We start from the raw sequence: 27,091 nt of genomic DNA, 5'->3' as shown, positions 1-27,091 counted from the left end.
ATGTATTTTTTTTTATTTTGCATGGAAAAAGTTTTTCCAGGAAAAACTTCTTTCGCAGCAACGTATCATCGATTTCCATTGTGTTACTTTCCTCCTCAGTTCTCAGCTCGCATATTCGTCCAAACGAATCTTCCGGTTTATCGATTTTTCCGGATCGTTTATTTCCTTTCTACGTACCAAGTCCACGTTGAATTTCCCACAAATTCCCTGCCAGTCGCTCCACTCATTCGCAATTCCTTATTACGTGAAATTTCCTCGAAATGAAATTCTTCTCTTGCTATGGAGCACAGGTGTGAAAACTTCTTTACTTGTAAGTGTGTAACGAGTGTGGCTTAATTGCGCGGGAACCTGCAGTCTTTGACTTTCTTGAAAGATTATTAAATGTCGAGAAATGTGGATTTTTAATTTTCAAAAAAAGAGAGAAGCATAAATTTCATTTAAATTTCACGTAACAATGGTTCAAGGGATAATATATTTCTGTTTCTTAAATTTAAAAATAATTTTTTACAAGATTCTCCATTTAAACATTTATAAATGTTTCAATTATTGTTAAAGAAATCTTTTATAATTAGTTTAAAAAAGTATTCACATTATACAATGATGTTTTCAACCTGCTAAAGTTTATAACATATTTATATATAATATAGAAAATTAATTTTCTGATGAGGTTTCAAGATATTTCAATCAAAATTTTCAATTATAAAATGAGACGAAGTAAAACAAGACAATAATGATAATTAAATCTCGCGCTTTATTATAAAGTGTAATTTTTAATAAAAGTAGAGAACCTTGTAAATAGTTAGGCGCGGAAACGCATTTTAGAAATAATAAAATTAGAATCAACAGTGGAGCCAGCTCTTAAATAAATTTCGCACGCTAAAATTAAACCGAAATGTATCGAAGAGGAAACAACAACAGTTATCTGCTGAAAGTTAAATACTCATTACTATGTTTGGCCATTTGCAAGGAGTAATTTCGATGTTTGGATATCTTGTAATTTTAAATCATTGCATAATTGTATCTCTGTTGTGCATAAACGAGATATTGATTTACATATTATGCTGATACATGAATTTAACTCAAATATTAAATTCTGTTAATTGAGTCATTACTGTTTACTCTGAAGATCAATATTAATTTTGATCAATGTTATACGATAGATATTCAAATGTTTAATCAATATGCTCAATCTAATAATATTAATTTGTATTTATAAGTAATAACAAGAAGTTAATTTTAACTTCTTGGGCAATTTAAAAGAATGATATTAAAATATTATATTATTTCCAAAATAATTAAATTTAAAATGCTTATCACATATTACAAAATATTTTATTTCATTCACAATTACATTTTAATTGAAATTCCATATCATTTTATAACTACTATAAATCAATCTTTAAATCATTCTTCATCCTCGATAAAAAAGCAAACACAATTAAACAATTTTCCTCTATCGTATAAATTCTTTATAAATATGCATTTAGATAACTCCATAGTTTACACGTAATTACAAGTTCCATAAATTTCATATTCAACATGACAAATTTCCATATTCAATATCCCGCATATCCCTAACGCTCTAACGATTCATTAAACGTGGTTTCATTATCGCTAAACGTTCATAAGCCGGCAATTTGCATCGTGTAAGCAACTTCATCTGTCGAAAGCGACAATTGTCTACGCGATACACGAAGCTCCTAATTATACAATAGCGCTTACAGTTGATGGCATTCGCCCCGTTCGTTCTTTTTATTCGAGCGTGCAAGTCCAGATGCAACGATAACAAAAAGAAAACTCGTCATCCGCATACAAAGAATCATACAAATGTTTCAGATGCGTTCGAATTGATTAAAAAATATGTGGATATTATATATTGTATCAAATTGTGAAACACAAAGATGGATATATATTTTTATAAATAATATTTTAGATTAATTTAACATTAGAGTTTTCATTACTGTTCCATCATAAATTTTCACTACTAATTGTTAATTGAATTTTATTTCAATAAATATTTATCTATAGGCAGATATATTTGAGATAGATAGAAAGTATATTTATTGTAAAAAAAAATTCTTGAAATATTTCAATTGTTTATAAATATTAATCAGAATGTATGTGTATACATGTCTAATATGGAACTATATTAATATAATATATAATAATATCTACATATATTTGAAATATATATAAATAATATATATAAAATATATTTGAAAAGATTCGTTTGAAAATAGAAGAAAATGTTTGAACTTTCGTTTGCTTGGAATTTCATTTTTTGATTTCTGAAGAAATCGCGTTGGTCGATGAAAGAAAATGTGCATGAAGAGCTTTTCATCGAGAAAGGAAAGGAAATGGAAGAAATAGAAGAATTTGATTTTAAAATCCAAGAGAGATCAAAGATACTAGACATACATAAGACAAGAAAAAATGATATAGACTAAAATTTAATAAATCTTGAAAATAAAATCTCGAAAAGAAATAAATATATTTTTTATATTTTCATAAAAACAATCTTTTAAATTTTTATATATTTAAGTGATATTTAAAAAATAATTCACATTATATGTGAATGTTAATAATTTAAATTTACTATATGTACATGTTCTTTTTATATTATCTTTAATAATTTTTTTAGTAAACAATTGGTCATATAAATATCACTCGTTGAAAGAAAGGAATGTACATGCCATTAGGATCAACGACCTGTCGTATACGACCATTCAAGATCTCAATGATGTAACAGAGTGAACTTGAAAATATATCCCATAGATACTATAAAGGCCTATTGAAATCTTTTATTCAGATCTTCACTGTAGAAAATACAAATACGATATTTTAGAATATATTTTTCCTATTATTTTTCCCTATAATTCTTATTCTTATTTTTTTCTTATTTTAATAATGTTATTATACAATAGAATTTCCATTATTCAAATACTTCAAGTATATCTTTAAATTATAATAAATATCTATCATTAATCGATACAAAATCATTCCATATATTCAAAATAAAATACAATGTCTATTTAAATCATCCTTAAAAAAATTTTATTTATCTAATCTTCAATTGGTAATTACAATTAAGTTTCCACAAATAAAAGAAATTTTAGAATAAATTTTTGATTTCTCATTGTTAACAATCCTATCTGCTTCTCATTCCGTAAAAAGTGCTCTATAATCTCGTGTTTCAATTCTGTTAGTATAGATGATACTTCAAAGGAAGTGTCCTTCAAAGAATCGTGTACCAAGACCTTCCCTTATTATTAGAAATTTCATCGATTTGCCACGGTTCACAAGTTGTTTAATTTCCCGTTATCGGGGTCTTTGTACACACTTCGAGTGGACTTTTTAAAAGTAAAGCATCGATTGGAAATTTAGAGCATTATCTATACATCTCTTAAGATCACATTTTTTAGGATACGGTTGAAAGTTTTGATAAGAATCATTATCATGGATTAGAGAGAACAACATGAATGTGAATCGCTGAGTTGGAAAGATTACATTGTAATGTACTTAGGACAGCAGATGTTAGATCACTATATCTTAGGTTTGTCTTATTTAGGATTTTGAACTTTGTGTTTGCAGTATCATTTTCGATTTACATAATATATCTAATACTTGAATAATTCAAGTTTCGAAATTCGATTATATATATATATATATATTATTTTATTGCTATTTTTTTTTATTTTATCAATATCTGTTCTCATAGATATATTGAAAAAATATCAATAATTGATTCATCGATCATTTAAATAAAATGCAAAGTTAAAGTTTTTTGATATTAATTTGCAATTTTAATAAATCTTATTGTTCGCTCATTTAACAGTGAACAAATTCCAAGATTTCACATTTCTTTATAAATACCTATATACCTAATTCCAAAATTGAACATTAATGGAAAAAATAAATTTTAATATTGCGAAAAATTAAAATTTCTTTAATATTATATATTTTTTTTTATAGATTAGATAGAAATTAATTTTTTTTTTTTGTAATATTTTTCAAGATTTTGAATATCAAAGACAACTTATGAATTATAATTCTTCAAAAATAGAGATTTACGAATCAACTTGTGTTTTCTATGTATACTATTTTCAATTCCAGGAAACTCGTGTGTGCAGCATATCTAAGAAGTTCTGAGAAAAATAACAAACAGCAAGCAATTTCGGAATATGAATATTTTAACAGGTTTGAATCGTTATATCTTCACTTTCAATTATACAAAGAATATACGAAGAATTTTTAGAAAAATTGTAAATTACTATATATGATTTGTATTTTTAATAATGTTATTATTATTAAAATAATAATTTTCTGCAAAGTAAAGTACAACAAAAATATCAAGCTAAAATTTGATAAAAAACAAATATTTCAAGATCCATTTAATTTTGTTTCCTTATCTAAAATTCATCAGAAAAAATAACTCAATTTTTGATGAAATATTCTATGTATAGAGATAGAAATGGAAGGCAAAGATGTCTGGTGGATTCAAAAATATATATTTGTATAACAGATTCTTGGAATGTAAAATGATATCATTTGGTGGGAAAATCTTAGAATATTTTGTATCTTATTACATCTATTTATTATGTAAAATGTTAAAAAATAAAATTTATAATAAATTTATTGAAATATAATAAAATATTTTTAAACAGCTAATTTTATTTTCTAACATTACTTAAAAATCAGTTTTCTAAAAAATCTCTAAAAATTTCATTATAAAAAGAAAAAGAAAAAATTAATACACTAAATCTGTCAAACTAAATCACAGTTTAATATCAATTGTTTTGTTATAAAATTAAAAAATTGTAATCGAACATTACGATTACTAAAATAAAGTGAAAAATTGTTGAAAAATTATAGAATTTAATCTATAAAAAATAAAAAAAATTAAAAAAAAAAGAAAAAATTTATTCATTTAATCAATTCGAATTACACAACACTGTAATATTCTGTCTCATTTCCCAACATTTGCATTTGTACTTACGTATAATTTCGCGATGGAAGGGTTACAAAACGAGGCGACGTAGTGTCTCATTGGCTCGAAACGCATACAATTGTATCCGCACGCAAAGCCTTTCAATGACTTTTTGCACACATCCTCTGGCAGTGCCAGATTAGGCATATTACGATAGAGATAGGTGAGCGGTAGGCGTATCAGAGTCATTTGCATAATAACGACGCAGCTGGTTCGGGCGAGAGTCCGCAAACTGTGTCTCGTTATTACTTGATCGAATGATAAGGCAAAACCACTATCAAAATTTAACGGATGGACACGATTCAGAATGATTCTCAGGCACGAATAAACGTTGACAATTTCCAATTGTTAGAGCGGATCGTCAAACTCGCTAACGCGAAGACATTACCCTTTGAAACGACGAGCTTATGCGCTGTAAGTATAGTTGATTGAAAGCATGAAGAACGATTTCTTTTCTTATTGAAAAATATAATATTTACTTTGATTTATTTCTAAGATTTCATTTGTTTTATTTCAGAGTTTTTTTTACTTTAATTATCATACAACTTATATATATTCCCGCATTAAAAATTAAGCAGTGAGATAAGATAAATAGGAACAAATATAAATTCTATTAGTAAGTAATTTTAAATTACTGCAGGATCATTGCAGTAAAAAGTGTTTTAGAATGTTTTTAATTTAATTAGTGCATCGAACAGTGGAATTTATCAAGTGTTTTGCGTAAGAATTACATGTTATAATAATAAATACATGCACATGAGAATCCATTGTACAAAATCTAATTTTGTTATGGTGTTATGAATAATTTTTGCTTTAAATATATAATAATTAATTAAAAATAAATTGATCGAATAATTATTCTATTTACAGGCCTTTTTTTTCAAAAATCTTGTAATTAATTTCCATTACGATAGAGAAATTTCGATAAATTCGACGTGTTTTTAACAAAAGAAAATATCCACGTTCGCAGCCACCGCATTGCACCAGATCGGCGTTACGTCACTGTTTCACCCTTGCCAGCCAGCTAAGCTCGGTTCTCCTCTTTAAAACCAAATTTCCCAACACTGCGTCGCCGGCAACAGTTGCATGCCACGATTAAGAAAAAGCTTAATTGCATCGAGCGCATAATTTTTTCGTCAATGCAAAGCGAAAATTAACGAGAACGAAATGTAATTTTGTGCACCAAATTCTTATACCAAATAAATTTCGCTCGTAGATTTCGAATGATGCCACTACAAGAAGATAAAAATCGATGATAAATCTTGGCTTGGCAATATGTTAGATAATTATCAAGAATGGCACATTGCATGTGGCTCGCCATTATTACAATTTATTGGACTGATAGGATGATAATAACGTCGATTTTGTAAGTATAAATCAATCTATAATATATCAGTTTTTACATCATTTATATTTTATATAAATATTATAACATTATAATATTATATCATTTATATTTTATATAAATATTATAACATTATAATATTATGTGCTATGTATTAATAATAATGTATTAAAATATTTTCTATATCAAAGAGATATTTATTGAGAATTTATGTACTTACAAAAATTCTCTAAAATTATTAATTTTTATATATTTAAGCTTGATATTCAGAAATCCTGGTTACTATAAAAATAAAAAACTATTGTGCATAAAAGAAAAATAATGGACCACGCATTGCTATTTTGGAAATTAAAAACGAATACGTAAAATATAATGAATTATCAGAATTAGGAATTCTTATAAATACAAAATTATATTTGTATAAAATCACTTAATCATTGCATTAAATATGCCATTCATATTGTATTTTATAATAAATAATCCTCTTTAAATCCCCTTATGAAAAACGTAGTTAATATACAATATTTTCGTATAACATATCGATCCAATTATTAAATATAATTATACATTAGTTATTTTTAAAAAACATGCTCACTCTTCTGAAAGAGTGGACACCTTCATGCCAGCAGAAATCACAAAATAAAATTATTTCGCAATTGTTCTTCTGGAAGAATGATAGGGCATATCTAGATTAAAATTAAAATTCATAAAATGCAAGATAAGTTTATCTTTTTTGTTGATTCTTTTATTTTTATGTCAGTTAAAAAAAAATATTTCAATAAAAATATTTAAAAAAAAAAAGAATAACTTATTCCAAAGATTTTACAAAGAATCATGCGCATTGTTAATAAAAAGAAATAAATTTTTTGAGGTTTTATATAATTTATCGAAAATGATAAATTTTAAAGCTAATTAAAATCTCAATAGAACAAATAAATTAAAAATTTTAGTTTATAAGTAAATTTCACATTTATATTTACTTTTCAATTATATTAGATACAATACATATTATAAAATGTATATATAATATCATCATTATAAAGTGAATAGTCTATAAAGATATTTCAGACTATTCAATTTTCACATATCGTAATTATAAATTTATGTAAAAAAATTATAAAATATATAATTTAATATTCTACGTAGTGTATTTAATTTATTAAAAGTATCGTTTCAAGGGTCTCACGTTATTGAAAGTGACGTTTTCAATGGTCTTTAAAATCTTTAAAATACAATTTCCAGTCGGAAACAATTATTTCGTATCTTTGTTAGAAATATACCAGGCAAGACGATAAAAAATGCTTTAACCAGTATAATACGACCTTGCATGTCCAAACGATTCGTGATTATCACGCTAATGTACTTTTTGCTAACAATGCGCATAATTCTTAATAACATGGAAATTTTCGTTTTATATTATTCGTCAATTATTATGCAAGAGATTTCTCGTTATTCTATTTCATAGAAAATTATAAAATTTTAAAAAAAAGAATTTCAATTGTACAGACTTCATCCACGGAATTATGAAGTTTCAAGTTTATTATTATAAATTAAAAATTTTTATATTTCCTCAAAATAAAACATATCATGTTTTTATTCTAAAGAGAGAGAATTATGAATTAATTGAAAATTTAATTTCTTTTTTTTTTTTTAAATAATAAAAACTAGGATATTTTTAAATACATTTTAATTTAGAAAATATAAAATAAAATATTAAATTTTTTATAAAATATTGCTAAAATATTGCTATTTTTACAAAACCTCTATCTTTATTTTATATTCTTTTCACATATTTCTATTTTCAAATGATTTTTAAAAGTATAAAAATATACGAAAAATCTCTTCGATTATTTAAACGATTAATGTAATAATGAATTCGTGTATTCTTTACACAATATTGATGAATAATAGATAATAGCATATTTTGGAAAGAAACGTTTAAATCAAGAATAATTTCAATACTATTAAATCGCAGAATGAAACGACGAATAACAAATAGCAAAATTGACTATGAATCAAGCATGACATAACTTTATTAAATATTCAAGTTTTTCGTTCAACTCCTACAAGTACTAATCAATATGCATACATATAAATGCATGACATATCAGAGAATAATTTAAAAGAATAACAGATTGCCAAATTTAGCATCTGTAGCTATTTTTCTTTATTATTTATTAATTAATAATATGAAAAAATTATTTGCTTGGAAAATAGTAAATTAACGAGACGAAATATAGATCTTCAACAACTTTCGAAATTTAAGGGTGAAGATTGATTTTTTGAAAATATTCCGAAAATATTTTATATATTTTACATAGAATCGACTGAAATTTACTGCATGATTTATTTCACTTAAATGCTAAGATAGTATAAAAAAACAATCGTATTTTTAAAACAATAATATTGTTAATCTATGGTGTTAAATGATATTCCGAAAGTACACACGTAATAAATATTTTTTTTATATGTAAAATAATTAAATGTATATATATAAAATATGTACTGCTTTTCGTAAATTATATATTCCCGCTTCAAAATATTCTAAAACTCTTTCAAAAGAATAGAACTGATTCACGGTAGTCGGGAATATCTGTGTAAAGAAAAATTTCAATGTTTCATGCAGTTCATCGAGATTGACTAAAACGAACGTTTTGTGATACTTTCTATCTGCATTCACGTGCTTCAAGAACAAAGAACGAAGAAAAATTCCGAGTTTTATAAAATACCTTTGTAAAATATTCCATTGTTTCAATGCGTGGTATGAATCTCGTAAAAGTGTCCAAGCTTCCGTTAATATCATACACTTTGTTCGATAAAAAGAAAAATGCATGTAATATCTATTTCTTTATGACTATTAATTCTACTATAATAACTAGTTTGATCAATCCTTCCCATTAATATTTTTATTATTACGACAATGGAATAATAAAAGATGAAATTTTTTCGAAGAAAACTACAAACGAAATTTGATAAATATCTTTTTAAAAAAAGATTTTTATATAAAATGAAACGTGATAAAGTGAAAAATTTACAGAAATATGCGTTGTTTCTCTTCAGACGTAAGTTTATATTAATTTGAAATTTTTTATAATTTCAAATTTGAATTAACAAACAAAAAAAAATAATGAAAAAGAATTTACATAAAAATGAATAATATTACTATTTCGAAATCTTTTCTTGTTATTACAAATTATATAATTATTAGATATAAATATAGATGATAAACTCAGAAATACTTAGAAACTTATCTTATCGAGTTTATTGAATGAAATGATTCACGAAACATCATAAAAATATTTATATATAAAGTCGAAGACATATTAAAAAAGATTCTAAATATTTCTAAATGGTAATGAATATAAAACGAAATAAGTGATCAATAAAATCATTTTACTCAATCTTAACATCATTTCGTGATAAAAATCATGTTTTAAATACGATTACATTAATTCTACAACAATAATAAAAGAAAAAGAAAAATTTTATTTTTCAAGAGAATTTTTATTCATGATTAATCGTTTGTTGAAATCATCATTAAATATTACACGATAATTATATGATTATGTTAATTATAATTATATTTACATTTTATTTTGCGTATCTTATTATTATTTTATATTTTTTTATTGATAAAATATTACCTATTAGGAGCAATGAAATTGCGCACAAGATTATGTGATTTTTTTTATCTTTTTATCAGCAAAAAAAAAAAGATAGCCTGAAGCTAGAATATGTATACAAACCGTTGATGTTGATCTTGCACAAACTGTTTTCAGAAAAAATAAAAAAGATTAAATATTTGGACAAGCAAAGTATCTGATTATCAATAAAAATGGATATCATTTACTACATTCAATTTCAGAAAAAATTAAAAGAAATTGAAAATATCATTATAAAATTATATCATTATCAATATTTTTAACAATATTAATAATGTGTGTAATTAATACAATCACCATACTTATTTCCTAATAAATTGACTAAAAATTTGCAATTTATTATATTATTGATACAGAAAAAATAATTTTTATTTGTGCTTTTTACTATTTAAATTTTATGAATATCTGCATGATTCAAATTATTCAAAGTCGTTACTTTATAATTATAATTTTTAAATGATGTTATTGCAATAAGTATATTTTATTAAATATATAAATCTTTTCGTTCATTTTATAATTCATGAAACTTGGAAAAATTGTACGTGGAAAAACCGAATATTCTGGATAAAAAATATTTTCTATTTCCATATATAATGTTTTTTTCATCTCGTTAACGATTGGATAACGAGTACTTTAAAAGGATAATCAAGTGAGGAAACTTTTCTGCAAAATCTTATCCGTTTGGATCGATATTATTACGGAAATTCAAGTTTCGAGTTACTTCCGAGCTTTTTTTTGAAATGCGATCGATACACTGTTTATAAATACTTTGAATAAAAGCGTCTTGGAGAAATTTTACCTACTTGAAAAGTTTTCAACGCTGCAACGAAAAAGTGGCAAAACTCTTCAAGAGTTTTGAATGAGAGCTTCCGTTGGGATAATTATTGGGTGAGATATAAATAGAAGATGAAAAATTTTGATCAAGAAAATAATTTGATTAAGAGAAAATAATGAAGATTAAGAGAGGTAAAATGAGATTGATAATTAAAAAGAAATAAATCTGAAATGCAAATTAAGAAGTAAAATTTGGGATTGAAAAATATTGGATATTGAAGACATTAAAGATTTCAGATTTATAGAGAAACTAACAGTATGAATTATTATAATTTTGACAGAATTTTTATAAATTATGTTGCAATATTGCAATATTTAACAAAAACAGTCGTTCATAAGAAAAAAAAATAGAAGAAAACGACGATGGAATCAATTTATTTACAAATATTATATTTTTTACTATTTTATTATATAACAAATATATATTCAATATCAATATCATAAGATAAATAATAATTGAAGCTTCAAATCATACAATTATCATGTTTGCACTCACTAGCAAACAACGTATCAACTGAAAAATACATTTCCTTATTTCTTTCCCGCCTAAATTGCAGCACGCAATTACTTGTTCACGAAATACGAAAACCAGAACAAGAGAAAAAGCGAAAAAAAAAGGAACAGGAAGGAAAAAAAGAATAAAAAGAACGAACGTTCGCTTAGTACGTTTTCACGATGAAATCAACGGGATGGACTTGTTAAAGCTGACAAAACTAATTTACCTCCACGAAGTGAAATTTTTAGTATCGCACCCATCAACCGGAAATTCATTTTTGCCTCGGCGATAAAAATTTTTCTCTCGATTGTTTATCGGTCCATTCGTTCGACGAGAGATTTGGCTACGTTTTTTTACACGAATAATTTCACAAATCAAATGGCGAAATGCGTCATTCCCTAACGAACTGGCCTAGCACGTACTGTAAATTCCAATATATATGAATTTTATATTAAGCGAATTGAACATCGTATGTATTCTAGCTTTATTAAAAATAAAAATCAACAAGGATAACCTAATGTACATTATCTTGAAAATTTTTTCAAAAATATATCAGGTAAAAAGAAGATATGGAAAAAACAAAAATTGTAGCAAAAATTTTTTATTTTTTCAATTAAAATCAATCAATGGATTTTGTCGAGTAAAATATTATTTTTAACTTTAATATAGTACACCAAAAGATATACATCTTTAAAAATATGTATCATTAATGTGCATATACTAATGAAACGACTCCGTGATTATACAGATGAATATGAATTATTTATAATGACAATAAAAAAACATCAAAACATCATTAAAAATGTATATTATTGATGCACATATGCGAATGGAATGAATCTGTGAATATTCGTATCGTTTATATAATAATTCTCTACCAATTTATTGATAGAATCATAGACAATGGTTTCTAGTTTCTAATATCTAATATATAATATCTAATTCTAATATCTAATATATTTTAAATAAGATATAAGTTGATTAAATTTATATTTATTGAAGTCTTTGATACTTCTCTTGATAATAATAAATCTTATACTTACAATAATCTCTACTTTTAAAGATTTGAGATATTTATGGACTGAATAGTAAATCATAAAATAGTAAATTATAAAAAATATAAAAAAAGATAGCTTGATTGACCTACAGAGACTTTTTACCTGATAGAACACGGACAACTGAACATAAACGAGGAAAGTACTCTGCAGACTCAGACTCTTCCCTTAGAATTGGATTTTTTCTAGCAGAGGGAGAATTTGATTGAACATGATACCAAAAGGTATAAAATCACAGAATTCATTACAAATCAGGATTCACAGAAAACATTAAATATAACGAACTTTCAATTATTCATATTGTCTTAATTTTATTAAAAAATCTATTAATTGATAGAAAAATAGATAAAAAATTTCTAATCAGAAGAAGCAAAAATATATCTATATTTCCCATGATTTTAATTAATGAAAAATTAATTTTCTCCTATCTATAATCCTTTCCACAAAATCAAATTTTTTAAAGAATATGAAAAAAATTCTTCTTTATCAATTATCAACAGTGGAAAAAGATTTTTTTATGATATTTTTTATAAAGTACCTTTTAAGATTCGTTTAATGACTTTTTAATAACTTCAATAAATTTAACTTTCTCTTTCAAGTGTTAAATAATTTTCATAATAACTTAATAACTACTTAAACCCTATGCAACTTCGAAGTTAAAATCTTTCTAGTCAACGTTCCTTTCAAAAAAAAAAAAAAAAAAAGAGAAACTTATCTAATCAGAGATTTTTCCACGATATATACAGAGGAGTAGTATATGTCGTCAAACAAAAACTCATGTGGCTCATTCATTCTGACTCACAGTCACCCACTACGCGTAATCCAGACGCTCGTACCATGGTTCGACGACTTCAACTATCGCCGCGAGATAAAGAAACCATTCATTCGAGCGGAAAAAACTAAGCAAGTAAATCGACGGAATTAATCGATAAATCGGTGACCCGAATCGATCCCATTGGCGACGCGTTGATTTTTCGTCGCTCGAGAACCCGATATTGCTCTTCCGCTCGAAACTTTCGATCCTCATCGTTTTTCCTTTACTCGATATACTCGACTTCGCCTGTACAGTGACTAATGAGAATTTTTCCCAAAAAGTTTCTTAAAATACGCGTTGCTAACAGGAATAAGAATATTTATAAGCTAGTTTACTGATGACTGAATATAAATTGGAATTCGCTTCACGATTGCGGTAAAATTTATGGGAAAAGTAAAGTTCCTATTTTTCGTGATAAATTGGATAAAAAAAGAATTGCTTATTAATACAATTCTTGAAACGATAAATATCAAGATAAGAAGATATTAATATATACTGATCGAATGTTGAAATTTTACGATTTATGATTAATGAAGATTAATGGAAATAGATTATGAAGTTCAATTTAAATACGATATATATGATTGGATGATTCTTTGAATTACTAATCGATATTATGAATAGGAAGATAATTCAGAAATTATTTAAATTTAAATTTTATTAGAATATTTTATTGATTGAAAATATGAAAATATTTATTGGCAGATAAATTTTCCGAATATTTAGTTTTAATTGCTAACATAATCTTTTACTTCATACAATGTATCGCGCAATTACTTTTTTTAATTAAAAAAAAAAATAAAGTTATTAATATATCCACACAAAAACGTTAATCTGCCAATTTTATTTCGCTAATAAATATCGGAAAAAAAAATAATTAATTATTTAAGGCAGATTTTAATTTAGCATTATAATTGAAAATAACAAAATTTTCACAAAATTCTACTCAATTGAAAAATTAATTCTCTAAAAGTAATTAATCGTAAATAATCACTATGATAATAATTCTATCATATCATATCGATTCGAATCACAGAAATTTATGTCAAAAAACATAATTAATAATATCAACATTCAATATATGAAGCTATATCCACAATATCGTTTACAAAAATAATTTTTTAAAATTATCTTCAAACGACCCTGATCACTTATCCCTCTATGTTCTCCTATTCTCATCTCATCGTTTTATCTTCATCGATTGTAAAATATACGATCATCCTATTCATTTATTGTTTTAACATAGATTTTAATTTAACATCAAATAATTGGATGTTTATTTGTTTTTATTACCTATAAATAACCATTATTTTTTTAACATAATATACTATGTGTCAATTGAAAAATTGATGAAATTTTTAATTCGAATTTCAAAAAATTATAATCTTATAATATTTGACACAAAAAGAAAATATTTTATAGCACTTTATTTTAATAAAATAATATGTTAATAATATTTTAAGAAAATTTTAATAATACATTATTGATTAAAATATTAATATCTTAATTCCCTTTTATAAAGCTATTAGGTGTAAGTTATTATATATGTATATTAGTCACCTTGAAAATTTCTGCAATTTTTAATGCGTTTGCTATTTATACTATATGTTTAAAACTAATAGAATAATATCATTTAAATAACTTTCACGAAAGCCATTGAATCTATCATTAAATTTTCCTACTATCGTTAAGATTTATCGAAGCATGAGATTTTATTATAAATGAAATTATTTTAATTATTTTATAAATTACATTTATTAATTTATTTTACTTTTTAAATTTTATTTTATTATAATCTGTAAAATTATTGTGTAAAAAAAATATATAACTTCAATTTCTATTTTATATTTTCAGTATTAATTTCGACTAATTTTTACTCTATTCAATTATTGAGTCAAGAAATTCTCCTACAAATGCATTATTTCTTTCCCTAAACTGATTTTATTTAACTATCATCCATTTAAATCCTTTCAATATTATTTGGTAGATATTCATTTTCAAACACATTAAAAAAATGAAAAAAATTACCGATGACTTTATTGCATCAAAATTTTTTTCTTGCTTGAAAGATTGGAATAAAGTATAGATCGATATTTCAAAAAATAAAACTTGTATGATAACTTTATTTTTGAAAAAAATAACTGATCTAACTTCTAAATTTAATATTTTTAAAATAAATTAATACAAAATTATAGATATTGTTGAAAATTCAACAAATTTCATCCGTAACGATCTAATTGTAATATCGTTCGAAAATTTCCACGAGACATACAATGCAAGAAGAATATAAAACATAGATCTATGTATGGACCGATACTTTTTAATGCTTGTTTTGAACGACAGCCAATACAATTCGATTATTGATTCTAGCAAAACCACGGGCTGTCACGTGCAAGAAGGCTCGAACACGCCAAAAACAGGCGAGTTTACAATGTTCATCCGTTGGTTTATTATTAGTATTTATCGCGTGTCTCAATTTGGCCTGCGTTTTAATGCAAATTCGAAAGCAGTTTAAGATCCGACGTATTAGCCTTCGTTTGATCATATGCCAGGCTATCGAAAGAAATTGTTTCATCCTTTAAGAGACGTTATCTGACGTTATCTGACGACTCGAAACAATAAATCTCCTAGAAACGATTATAAACGCGCGACAGGCCGATAGTCTTTTTATGAAATATTGGCTATAAACGTTGCTATCAGGGGGCCACATTTTCAAGGAATATCAATGGTAGGTATTTATTACTATCGATAACGAGCATTTATCTCGTTAGTGGTTTCTATATGAGAATCCAAAAACGTCGAATCGGGTTCCCAGATTTTTCATATAGTGAAATATAATACAAAGGAAAGAGTAATAATTATGTGAAGTATGATTAGTCAAATATAAAAATATTATTGAATCAATTACTTGACGCATATTTATATTTATCGATATGAGTGTATCGAATGTATGAATTTCTCGCGGATTTAATTACATATGAAGAATCCATACGTGATGATAAATTCTAATAATAAACTCTAATAAATTACATTCTACATATATATATATATATATGCGCAATAATAGATTCATTTATACTGTTACAAATATCTAAAAAAAATTTAAGGGATATTTCTTCAAATTAAAATAAAATGAAAATCAAAAGAAATTAAGTTTTCACATTATTTGTTTCGTATTAATATTTTTAATTTTTAAAAAATTTTACGTAGATTCAAATTGATGTCGAACTTGATATCAACTGTATATTATAAATAATTTAAACGATGACGAAATTTATAAGTAACCTGGCGCCAAACTATACGTAAATGTATTTCCTTTGAAATCTATGTATAATATATATATAGATATATTGCGCACATATATATATATATATATATATATGTATATTTCAAAAATTAGCAACGATGATATACCGTTGAGATAAATTATAAAAATAAACCGCGCAGAAATTTAAGCATACCGTTCTATTGATATAAAGACTTTCGGCAATGTTATCAAAAAACGAATTGATGAAAACATAATTACTTTTGTTATAATTGCATTTTTATTGGGATCTGAATCATTTCATGATCAATTTCAAATGTGATCCACGGTAAACTCGATATTTCATGTTTCAATTTATGCAATTGTTTATTCTAGACATCGGATTAAGTTTAATTAATTTTAACACAGCTTTCATTATTATAAAATTGATCCGATTAATCCCTTGATTCATCTCTCGTAAATCAATAAACAGATACATCCCATTCACCCCATGCAAACAACAAATAACATCCAACTCAAACCCAATTCTCTAATCCAAACACCCTAAGAGTACTTCCTCCTCAATTTCCTCCATCCAGTTCCTAAAAAAAAGAATCAACCATTCTCCACGACACACACTTATTTAAAAGCCACCACCCCTTTGCGCCCTTCCCATCCATCTCAATTCAGTTACCACTGTGCTTCCGCGTTTTCCTTCCAACTTCCTTCCAGGGGCAAAAACCTGTCATCCGCATGAAGAAGGGATTCGTGTCGCGAGTATTGACGTCAACCACGAACAGGGAACAATAGAGGAAAGACGGAACGAGTCTGCACGTTCGCCGCCACAACGATGGCGAATCGATTCGGTCGCATCGAATCGTATCAAGCTGTTCCCATCGAAAAGGTCAAGTCACGTGTCTATTCGAGTAAAAGTATCGCGGATCGCTCTCGAAAGTGTTCCTCGAGAGTGGACATTGCGTCTGAGAATGACTGAGGACCGCTCTCAGACGTGGTTCTCTCCACTTGTGAGAAATATCATTGAGAGGAACTTGGAATAGTTTTACTAGTCGATAGATTGAAAGAGTTTCGCGCTTTTTAAACTTTAAATAAGAAATAAGAGTGACATGATAGCGGAAGATTATGTGATCTTATTATTAAATTATATTAAATTATATTAAAAAAGAAAAAATAATTATGGAAGAAAGAAAAGTTACTAGATCAAATCTTGGATATAAAGTAAAAAAGAATTAGAAGTATAATGGATTATTTTAGAAAATTTTTTCAAAAATTGAAAAATTATAATAAAAACCGGACAATACAAATATTTATTCTTCTACAATTAATTCCCTGAAGTTGAAATAAAAGACTGAAATTTGGTTTAAAATGTTTTCTTTTGGCAAGATTTCATTTGATTCATTATACCAGATAAATTCAGTTTAAGTGCACTTTTGGCTCTCTTATCCAATTATATCCTTTTACAAAAAGTGGGGATATGTAATATTTGTGCAATAAACCATTAATTTAGAAATCTAATTTATAATAAACACAATTGAATTAATAATTGTTTAAAAAAAATTAAAAAAACTATTTCTAATTCTATTAAAACTATTAATAATTCTGTAAATACGAGATTAATCATGTTGATCTAAATAATCATTACACATTATCGTGTAAAAATTATTATTTATTTTTATCTATCGTGTTCAATAGCAAATGTTATAAACTCGATATCTGATTATTATATTATCTGATTATTATACATACGAAATCTCGTGCCGATCCAGGTGTTCATCCTATTATAATATGCTAAGAATATATAAAAGAGTATGAACGATATCTTAGAAGAATGGTAGTTGGAACATTTCTATACCCAATAGAAACTTGTATATAAAGAATCATTGAAAAACCTGTAATCGTGTCTTTTCCTTTAGAATCGTTTTAGAATCACTATAGTTATTGTTGTTAATAATTTTAAAGAAATTTTTCAATATCGTTTTCGAGTTATTCAAATAAAAATATTTTATCTGTTATATTATATTTGAATATTTTTATCTTATTATTAATTTTCTATCTTATGATAGATAAAAGAAAAATATTTCGAATTTAGAGATAGAAAAATAAGAAATAAAAAATATAAAACTATATCCAAAACATTATTCTCAAATAATTGAACGATTCAAATGCACTATCCACTTACAAATAATTCAGAATGATTCGTGATAATTTTTAAAAAATAATTATAATAAAACTATTTTACATGATTCTATTCTTCATTCAAAAGAATTTACGAATAATCCTGAACAATTTGTGATTATTTTTTTTTAAAATCATATGAATCTATCCATGCAAGAGCAATTTAAAAAAACATTTAATGAATACTTTGTAAGTTTCTTTCATTCCGAAACGCAATGTATCCATTTGCGAAAAACACTATTAAGAGCAACTTGCGATACTTATACTCTCAAATGGATATCGTGGTCAGAAAGCAAGAAACAGGCCGTGCACTGATATTTCACAGGCGATCTGCATAACGGATATCGCGTATCCCCTATATCGTCGGGTGGCGATTTGCGATTAGTACACTCGTCCGGTCTGGGTAAACGTAATCCAGAGGCGAGGTCGCAATGTATTCAATACGAATTGCTCCGTGCTCCGAATCGAGACTGACTTAGGGGGAAAAAGAGAGGGCGAAAAAGTTCCCAGGATGGAAGAAAACGCGCGATGCTTTATTATTTAAATGAACGAAGATGTAGACCAAGGGTTGAACGTTTTTTTTTTTTTTTTTAGACCTTCTATTATATACGTGAAAATTTATGTACACTCTCGTATCGAAGAATTACAAAACAATGCACTGGTTGATTAGAATTCAGATGGAACATCAGATCCTAATAGCGCCGCTCGATCACGAAGAAGACGACCACGATCAACGATAAATAAGCCTTTTAAAATTTCTATTAGAATTGTAAATATTTTTCAGAAGAACCCGTGTATGTATCGCGTGAAAGCTGAAATCTGTGAATAATTCAATGAAAAAAACGACACAGAAGATCGATCTCACGAGGTTAAACGCGAGAAACTCGACGCGTGCACTTTCATGTTGGAAATCTTCAATCTTCCAAGTTTATACGCGACATTTATACGCGTGATTTCACGAATCTTTCACGGAGATATATCTCTGCCATGAAAGTGCAACTATTTGCAAGATAAGTTTAAGAGCAAATACATCGTTTCGTCGTTTCGTTTAAACACCCGCATCTGTTGTTGGAGAACAACAGGTGGACTCACATTCATTACGCCATTGGATACGGAAATGGAACGATGTTTCACGAGTCTTGCGAAATGTTCACGAAACTTTGTATATCGGTAATTCATTTGAACGAAGATAATTGTAGTGGACGATCTCGAGTAATTTGCACCGCTATTAATTAAGACAAGACTTAGAAACACATTAAAACACATTATTCTATTATACAGTAACGTGAGAATTGTCTATCTACTCGAATGGGCTAATCAATACACTTGAAAATTTTATGCGTAGTTACATGAGAGGTAAATGTAGCAAATAAAGCAATAAATTAGTCACCCATTAAATAAAATCAACCAGAATAGATGAGATATCTTGGTTCATTGTTATCGTGTCGCAATTTTTCTTACGTATAGATGACGTTTCTTTTAATAGGAAATGAAATATTATAACTCAATTTCAACAATGTAATTTCTATTTCTTATCCATTGTTTTTGAAAATTATACGTATTTGTTGAATTAGAGATTTTTTTTTTTTGTTATAGATGATATTTTATTATATTTGATACTTTTTTTAAAAATATTATATTTGATACTTTTTTTAAAAATATTTTACTTGAAAAAGAATAAGAATGTTTCGTTATTATATTTCATTTATTATATATTACGTATTACGTTTATTTATCAACCTTAATTCCTCTCTACCAACAATAAAATATGTTATATATCTATAAATAAATTCTTCATTTCAAGTTTTCAGATGAAACATTTCTAATAAAAGATACTTGAAATATCTCGTTTAATAACATTGGCATCATAGTAGAGATATTTCATGCATAGCATTGAATTTACTACATCGAGATATCTTGTCTTCGATAGAAAAATGAATAATAATGAAATAATAATAGAGTAATACTAACAATATATTAATTACTATTAATTCGTTTTAATTATTATATATATTTCACATCAGGATAAAAATAATCGATTTCAGCGGTTAAACGAAGAATAGTAATATATATATGAAGGATTGTAAATTTTAGATATGAAGATACTTTGAAATATAATAATATTTATACATTTTTCAAGATATAATAGAATTTAGAACAATAATTATACAATTGAATCTTACCTCAAATCCTCCCAATGAATTGCTCAAATTCATAATGAATAAAATTTAATGCAAGAATATCACACTTGAGAAATATATTTGGCAAAGTCTCGTATTAGAATAACAACAAATAAAGGTAGAATTGAGACGAAGTTTGTAAGAATCGTGGATCATATTCGAGAAACAAGCACGGATTATCTATAGACGATATTTGGAATAACAACAGGGGATCAAATAATTCCCAATAAACATAGAAATAATAAATAGAAATAATTCGAATAATTTCCAAAAATATATTTTTACTTAATTAAACTAGAATTTACATTGAAATTTTTATTAATTTATACTTTTTTTGATAATAGTTAAGTTAATTTCTTTATAAAATATTTTATTTTAAAAAAATCTATTTATATTAAATCAAAAAGAAACTTAAATTGAAAATTTCTATCCAATAAATGAAAATATTTTTTTAATAAAAATTCAAATAAAATATATATAAGAAAAATATTTTTGTAACAACATTTCTTTTTCTAATTAAATTTTTTTTCTCTCTGGAATATAATAATTTTCTCTCTCTATAAAGATATTAATAACTTGATAACTCAATACTAATGCAATTTCCTTGCAAAAATTTATTTTTTTTCTTCTAAAAGTAAGAAATTGACATCTATTTTAAAGATAAAATAATTTCAAAACAATTTTTTTCAATAAATAAACTAAAAAGTTTTATCTATAAACACGTTAGCAAATTTATTCAAAAAATAAAGCAGAATAGTAAAGAAAAATTGAAGAATATCACTTATCAATGTGTGGATTCGCTTTAACGTTGAATGAAAAAATAAACTCGACGCAATTATGCAGATATAAATTACGTCTTAGCGAATTGCATATCTTACTAGTATGATACAATGATTGATACGCAATAAGAACTTTATTGGAAAGGGTTGGCAATAAGATCCGGAATAGCAGGATGTCGCGTAGTTAAATTACTAAGTTATTGGATATCTTCGATCGATTACTTTCACGTCCAAAATATTGGATAAAGCAAACTATCTTCAAGATATATAATATCTTGAAATTTTCGAAGAGAATTTTAAATTATAATTAAGAAATTTAAAATACATTTGTAATCGTTGATTATAAAAAAAAAATATTTAATTACAATTAATAAAAATTTCTAATGAATACATGAAATATTTAATTATATGATATATAAAACTATATAATTATATACAGATATGTTTTTGCTTTGGTAATTGAGACATCTCATTATATCAAATTAATTAAATTATTGATAAAATTTTGAAAATATATAAATACTTTCAATAATTTAATATTATATAATTTTATATTAATATTTAAACCTAATATATATATAATTTATTTAATTAATTATAAGATAAAATAATTAAAATATTCAAATTTAAATTATGTAATTGATGTAATTGTAATTACACAATTAAAATCCGAAAAAAATTGATTTGAAATTTTAACTATTTCATATCTAATGATGAAATATTATAATAATTTATATTTTGATGTAATACGCTTTCTTTTCGTTATAAATATTTCCATGTATATTAAAAATTCAATGTTAAATTTCTAACAATTTTGCAAAAAATAAAATTAACATATAAATATTCTTATAAGTAAAATAAAATATCTAAATAAAGATTTTTATTTAAAGAAAAATATATTTTATTTAAAAAAAATTATTTCTAAAATGAAATGAAATTTTTAAATTAAAAAAATAAATTTAATTTCTTTTCAAATAAATTTATTTTATTAATAATTTTATTTTATTATTTATTTTATTATCTTTCTTTGAATTATTAAAATAATTACTAAATTATCTTAAATAAATTAATCTACATAAGAATATATTTTCTATTATCATAATTAAGATGTATTTTTTAGAATAAAATAATGTTTTTTTCGAAATAATTAGACCGAATAAATGAAAATTTTTGTTAGAATTAAACGTTTTTGGTAACAAAACGAAGGATTCATAATAAAATTTCTCTATATCGCGATAATTAAATTTTAATTAAAACCTCAACGCCAGCTGGAGCAAATAGAAAATTAAATTTCAAAGATAATCGTTTAAATTATATGTCACTGTAGAACGAATTAGATTAATACAAATATATTATATATATCATTAATGAAAATTTCTGTTTACTTTCGAATATTATGAAACAAACAAAAAATACATAACGAAGAAAGAAGTGATTCAACGCGATGTTATATTGCGATGTATGAAACACAAGCTAAGGTCAAATTAACGCGCCCATGAAAACGGACAACCATGACATTCGAACATGATACCCTATTGCACGAAAGCGAGAACTTCGGCGAAACGTATTCTAACCTAACGAACATATACGCACAATCGACATACGATGTTTGATTTGTCGTTTTTTCGTTCGCACCTAACCATCTACTATTATAACGTCGCAATAATTCTTTCATGATACAATATCGATAAATCCAGACCAAAATTTTTAATTATTCTTTCATCCTCTATCGAATTGTTTTTATTTACATATCAAGTTAAATTATCGAACATAAACAAATGAGAAAAAAGAGAAAATCGCAGGGATTAGAATAATATCGATTGAATACCGGCGAGATAAAACTACTGTGAACATTGAAATCAAGATTATGATGCACGTTCCGTGATCTGTCACATCCGATTGACAGGTAGCATCCTACAATAGACAGTGCGCGCCACGCAGCCCCAACCTGACACGCATCTCGAATAACCTATGATGCGTATGTTATAAAAGAAACACGTTAATCCGATACAAGGTCAAAACAATACGCGAAGATTGATGGCCTTGAGGCAAGGGTGCGAAGAGAAAAATGCGAGTGATTGTGGAAAAAAGGGCGTGTGAATGTCCGTCGAGTGTCTGGCGTCCACAATGACACGAAGTAACAACGCCAGTATCATATGAAATATGAAAGTTGTTCAAGAATTTAATATTATTTATTGGTTACCTGGGTATACAGTTCGGTGCAGTACAATCCACTTCCCAAGTGGCAAACAGCTTCATAGGAACGGGCCGGGTGGCCGGGGCTGTCGTCTTCGTACGCTCCGCCATTTTTGGCCCGTCGGCCCACAGAAACACTCACCACACCTTCAGTTCACCGCGGCTCGCGGCTGACTGACTGAGTAATCTCGCTCGTGGCGCCATACGAAGACAGTTTCGTGAGTCGACGAAGAATTACGGAAAAGTATGAAGACACCTTTCGGAAAATAACGGAAGTAAACGAGCACGGATTATGTATCCGCTATGGAATCATTCGCGAAGCAATTTTACAGTCGGTAATATTTTTCGAATGCATTCTATAATTCTATATTTTAATCAATATAAAATTGTACAAAATTGGTAAAAAACTAGCAAAAAATCTTGACACAATTTACGATTATTATAGATTTTTTTTGTTTGTACATAAAAGTTACAGTATAGCAAAGATAATACAAGAAAAAATAGGTTCATTTAATGAATAATGAATAATCTTTTGAAGAAATTTTTATTATAAAAATGCACATATGATGTGAATAATCAAATAAATATACACATTTCGTTTTCTTCAAACGTATTTCAATTTATGTAATTACCAATTAAAGCAAGTGATATGATAACCACCACATTAGTATAGGTTGAATGCCTGCTACAAATAGTATAAAATAGAGTCTCCTTTTATTACCAGAAGCTGTGTATGCGCCCTGGTTTTGTGGAATGACCTTTAATTTTAATGACCGTATAAGAAAAAATGCTAAAGATATACTGGTATATAGCCAAACTATATAATAACCAAATTTTCGAAATAATAATGAAACCAAAAGAGCTGCATTAATACCAACATACTTATAACCACAGTAAGCTAATATATCTAATGTTGAAAGACTTGTTTCGAGATTCATCACATAAAGGCTTACAATGTGTACAACTAATTCTATGACATCCCACGCAAGAGCAGAACTAGCCAAAATACTTAACTGTTCTGGATTAAAACGTTGCTGAGTTCCTGAAACTATTCCAGCCAGAACTATATATGTTAAGAATGCCATAGTTGGAATATATAGATCTGGTGCATTCTTTTCATAACGTGGTTGTTGTGGTACTTCTTGTTCGTACTTCACAGACCAGTCCTGTTAAAAATAATTAATTATTTATATTTGTTTAACAATAATTAAACTTATTTCCTATATTTAACAAAACTTACTTTATGAGTAAAAGGAAAAAATAATAAAGACAGTTTTGACATAACATAATCTGTATCAACAGCAAAATAATATTTCAAAGCTGTAACTGGCACATATCTTTCAAAATGTTGTTTTCCAGAACCAACTAAAGTATTTCCATATTGCACAGCCATATTTGTAACTATTGGTTGTGTTAATAATTGTGTTGCAAATTGTGATGAATAATCATCGCCATGACCTTCAGGAGATGAATAATGTTGCATTGGTACTGTATTAAATCCATATGGCGGAGGCTGTTGTTCTGGTACATTGAAACCATATTCTGGTATCATACCATTATCCATAGGAATCTATAAAATTCATAGAAACATGATTTTTCATAACATATATTAATTTATGTTTTTTTTTTTATATTTATTAAATTTTACCTGTTGATTATACATATATGGATTTTGAGGTATTGATGGTGGTGGAGATAAACCAGCAGATGGATCAAGTAATCTTTTTGGTTTTCCTATTAAATGTTTTTTATTTAAATCATTTTATATAATAATGTATTATAATAAAATATTATAACTTATATTCAATATGGAAATTAGAAATAATACTTATTAAATAAATTAATTTGTAATCTTAGGAATCATAACCTCTATATAATATTGCACGATATTACATGCACGATATATTTTAATATATACTAATAAATACAAAATATGTTAACAAATATATGTATAATTTCTTATCAAAGTAAATGATAAATATCAAATCTAAGCTATAATTGAGAAAAAAATTAAAAAAATTATATTCATGGATTAACTTACCTCGTCGTGAACTGGAATTATTATAATTCATGATTTTCTAATTAAATTTCTTAAACTGTATTAGAAAACACAAAATAACAAAGGAAGTTTTATTGCTTTCGGGCTCAAACCCAATTATTTTCAAGAAGAATATCAAAAACAATTCATGTTACACGTCGCCATAGCCCATCAATCGTTGCGAATTCTCCCACTCCAAGAACTTACAATTAAATACGTTATGATGTTGTCATTTACTATCATACATTAAATTATTATAATTAATTTATTTATCTATTACATTGATAATTATAATTTAATTACTTATTTACATTTTAAATTTTTATTTAATTTAAATTTATTATTTAAAAATTTTTTATAAAAATCCTTATTTTAAATTATTTCATACAATTAATTCATTAATTGTATTTATTAGAAAAATAAATTAAATAAAAAATATATGCTGATATATATTATATTTTATAAAATATGTAATAAAAATAGCTTATAAGATAAATATTACATATATATATACGTATATAATACGTTTATATACGTAAATATACATTTTTAAATGTATTCTCAAAAATAATTACTATAAATTAAAAAAACGATACATAAGATATTTATATATTCGTAAAATACTTTTGGAGAATTGATTTTAAAGAATTTCAATAAAAATAATATATAAAATAATATATAAAAATATTGAAATTTATTTATTATTAAGTTATTAAGTTATAAGCAATTTAAATTCACATTAGACAGAAATAAAATAGATTTATATCTTATTAACTTAATAAATAAGTCTTTTTGTACATCAATTTTCAATTTTTTGTAGTACAAAATAGATTTTTTTCTAGAATAAACCTTTCAAAAATATTCCACAAATATATTATTAACATTTGAATACGTGTTACAATGTATTTATAGTTACATATATAGTAATAATATTACATATGTATGATATTAATGTAATAATATTAAAATATATTTACGTTCACAACAAAATATAAAAATCAAATATATTTGTATTATAATATAAATATTAATATTTAAAAAAAATTAGATTTGAATAAGAAAAAAAATTATTGTTAGGGGGCACCCGGGTTTGAACCGGGGACCTCTCGATCTGCAGTCGAATGCTCTACCACTGAGCTATACCCCCTGTTAAAGTTTAGTTTCTAGCAATAAAATTTAAAGTAAATTTTATATAGAAATTTTTTATTTATTTATAAAACTTTTTAATATATTACTTTTTTAAATACAATATTAAGTTATTTCTTATT

General features: G+C 25.6%; 2 protein-coding genes and 1 non-coding gene across 5 annotated transcripts in view; all 3 read right to left on the bottom strand.

Moving 5' to 3' along the window:
• Positions 1–24,013, bottom strand: part of LOC122710954 (phosphofurin acidic cluster sorting protein 2) — a 71,394-nt gene extending 47,381 nt beyond the window's left edge. For all 3 annotated transcript variants that reach the window (XM_043929223.1, XM_043929225.1, XM_043929224.1), the window contains exon 1: positions 23,793–24,013. In XM_043929223.1, the coding sequence (XP_043785158.1) occupies positions 23,793–23,896 (104 nt within the window). In that variant the 5' untranslated portion in view covers positions 23,897–24,013. The remainder of the gene's footprint in view (positions 1–23,792) is intronic.
• Positions 24,014–24,293: 280 nt separating this feature from the next.
• On the bottom strand, positions 24,294–25,998 carry LOC122710938 (protein YIF1B). The gene is made up of 4 exons (XM_043929204.1): positions 25,827–25,998; positions 25,434–25,519; positions 25,026–25,355; positions 24,294–24,951 (listed from the first exon to the last, which is right to left on the bottom strand). The coding sequence occupies exons 1-4, from the start codon at positions 25,855–25,857 to the stop codon at positions 24,421–24,423; spliced, it is 978 nt and encodes a 325-aa protein (XP_043785139.1). The 5' UTR covers positions 25,858–25,998; the 3' UTR covers positions 24,294–24,420.
• A 900-nt stretch (positions 25,999–26,898) lies between these two features.
• On the bottom strand, positions 26,899–26,970 carry Trnac-gca. Its single transcript has one exon. It is a non-coding gene; the product is annotated as a tRNA-Cys (tRNA).
• Positions 26,971–27,091: the final 121 nt, after the last annotated feature.

This window comes from Apis laboriosa, unplaced genomic scaffold (assembly GCF_014066325.1).
Source record: "Apis laboriosa isolate Shangri-la unplaced genomic scaffold, ASM1406632v1 scaffold167_cov148, whole genome shotgun sequence".
NCBI lineage: Eukaryota > Metazoa > Arthropoda > Insecta > Hymenoptera > Apidae > Apis > Apis laboriosa.
Note: the sequence above shows the minus strand (reverse complement) of the source record. Positions and strands in the feature narration are given on the sequence as shown.

Excerpts from the sequence above, each read along its gene's own strand:
- LOC122710938 (XM_043929204.1), bottom strand. The coding sequence starts at position 25,857 with ATGAATTATAATAATTCCAGTTCACGACGAG. Across the intron at positions 25,520-25,826 it reads TAATTCCAGTTCACGACGAG|GAAAACCAAAAAGATTACTT; the intron begins GTAAGTTAATCC and ends AACATTTAATAG. Across the intron at positions 25,356-25,433 it reads CATATATGTATAATCAACAG|ATTCCTATGGATAATGGTAT; the intron begins GTAAAATTTAAT and ends TGAATTTTATAG.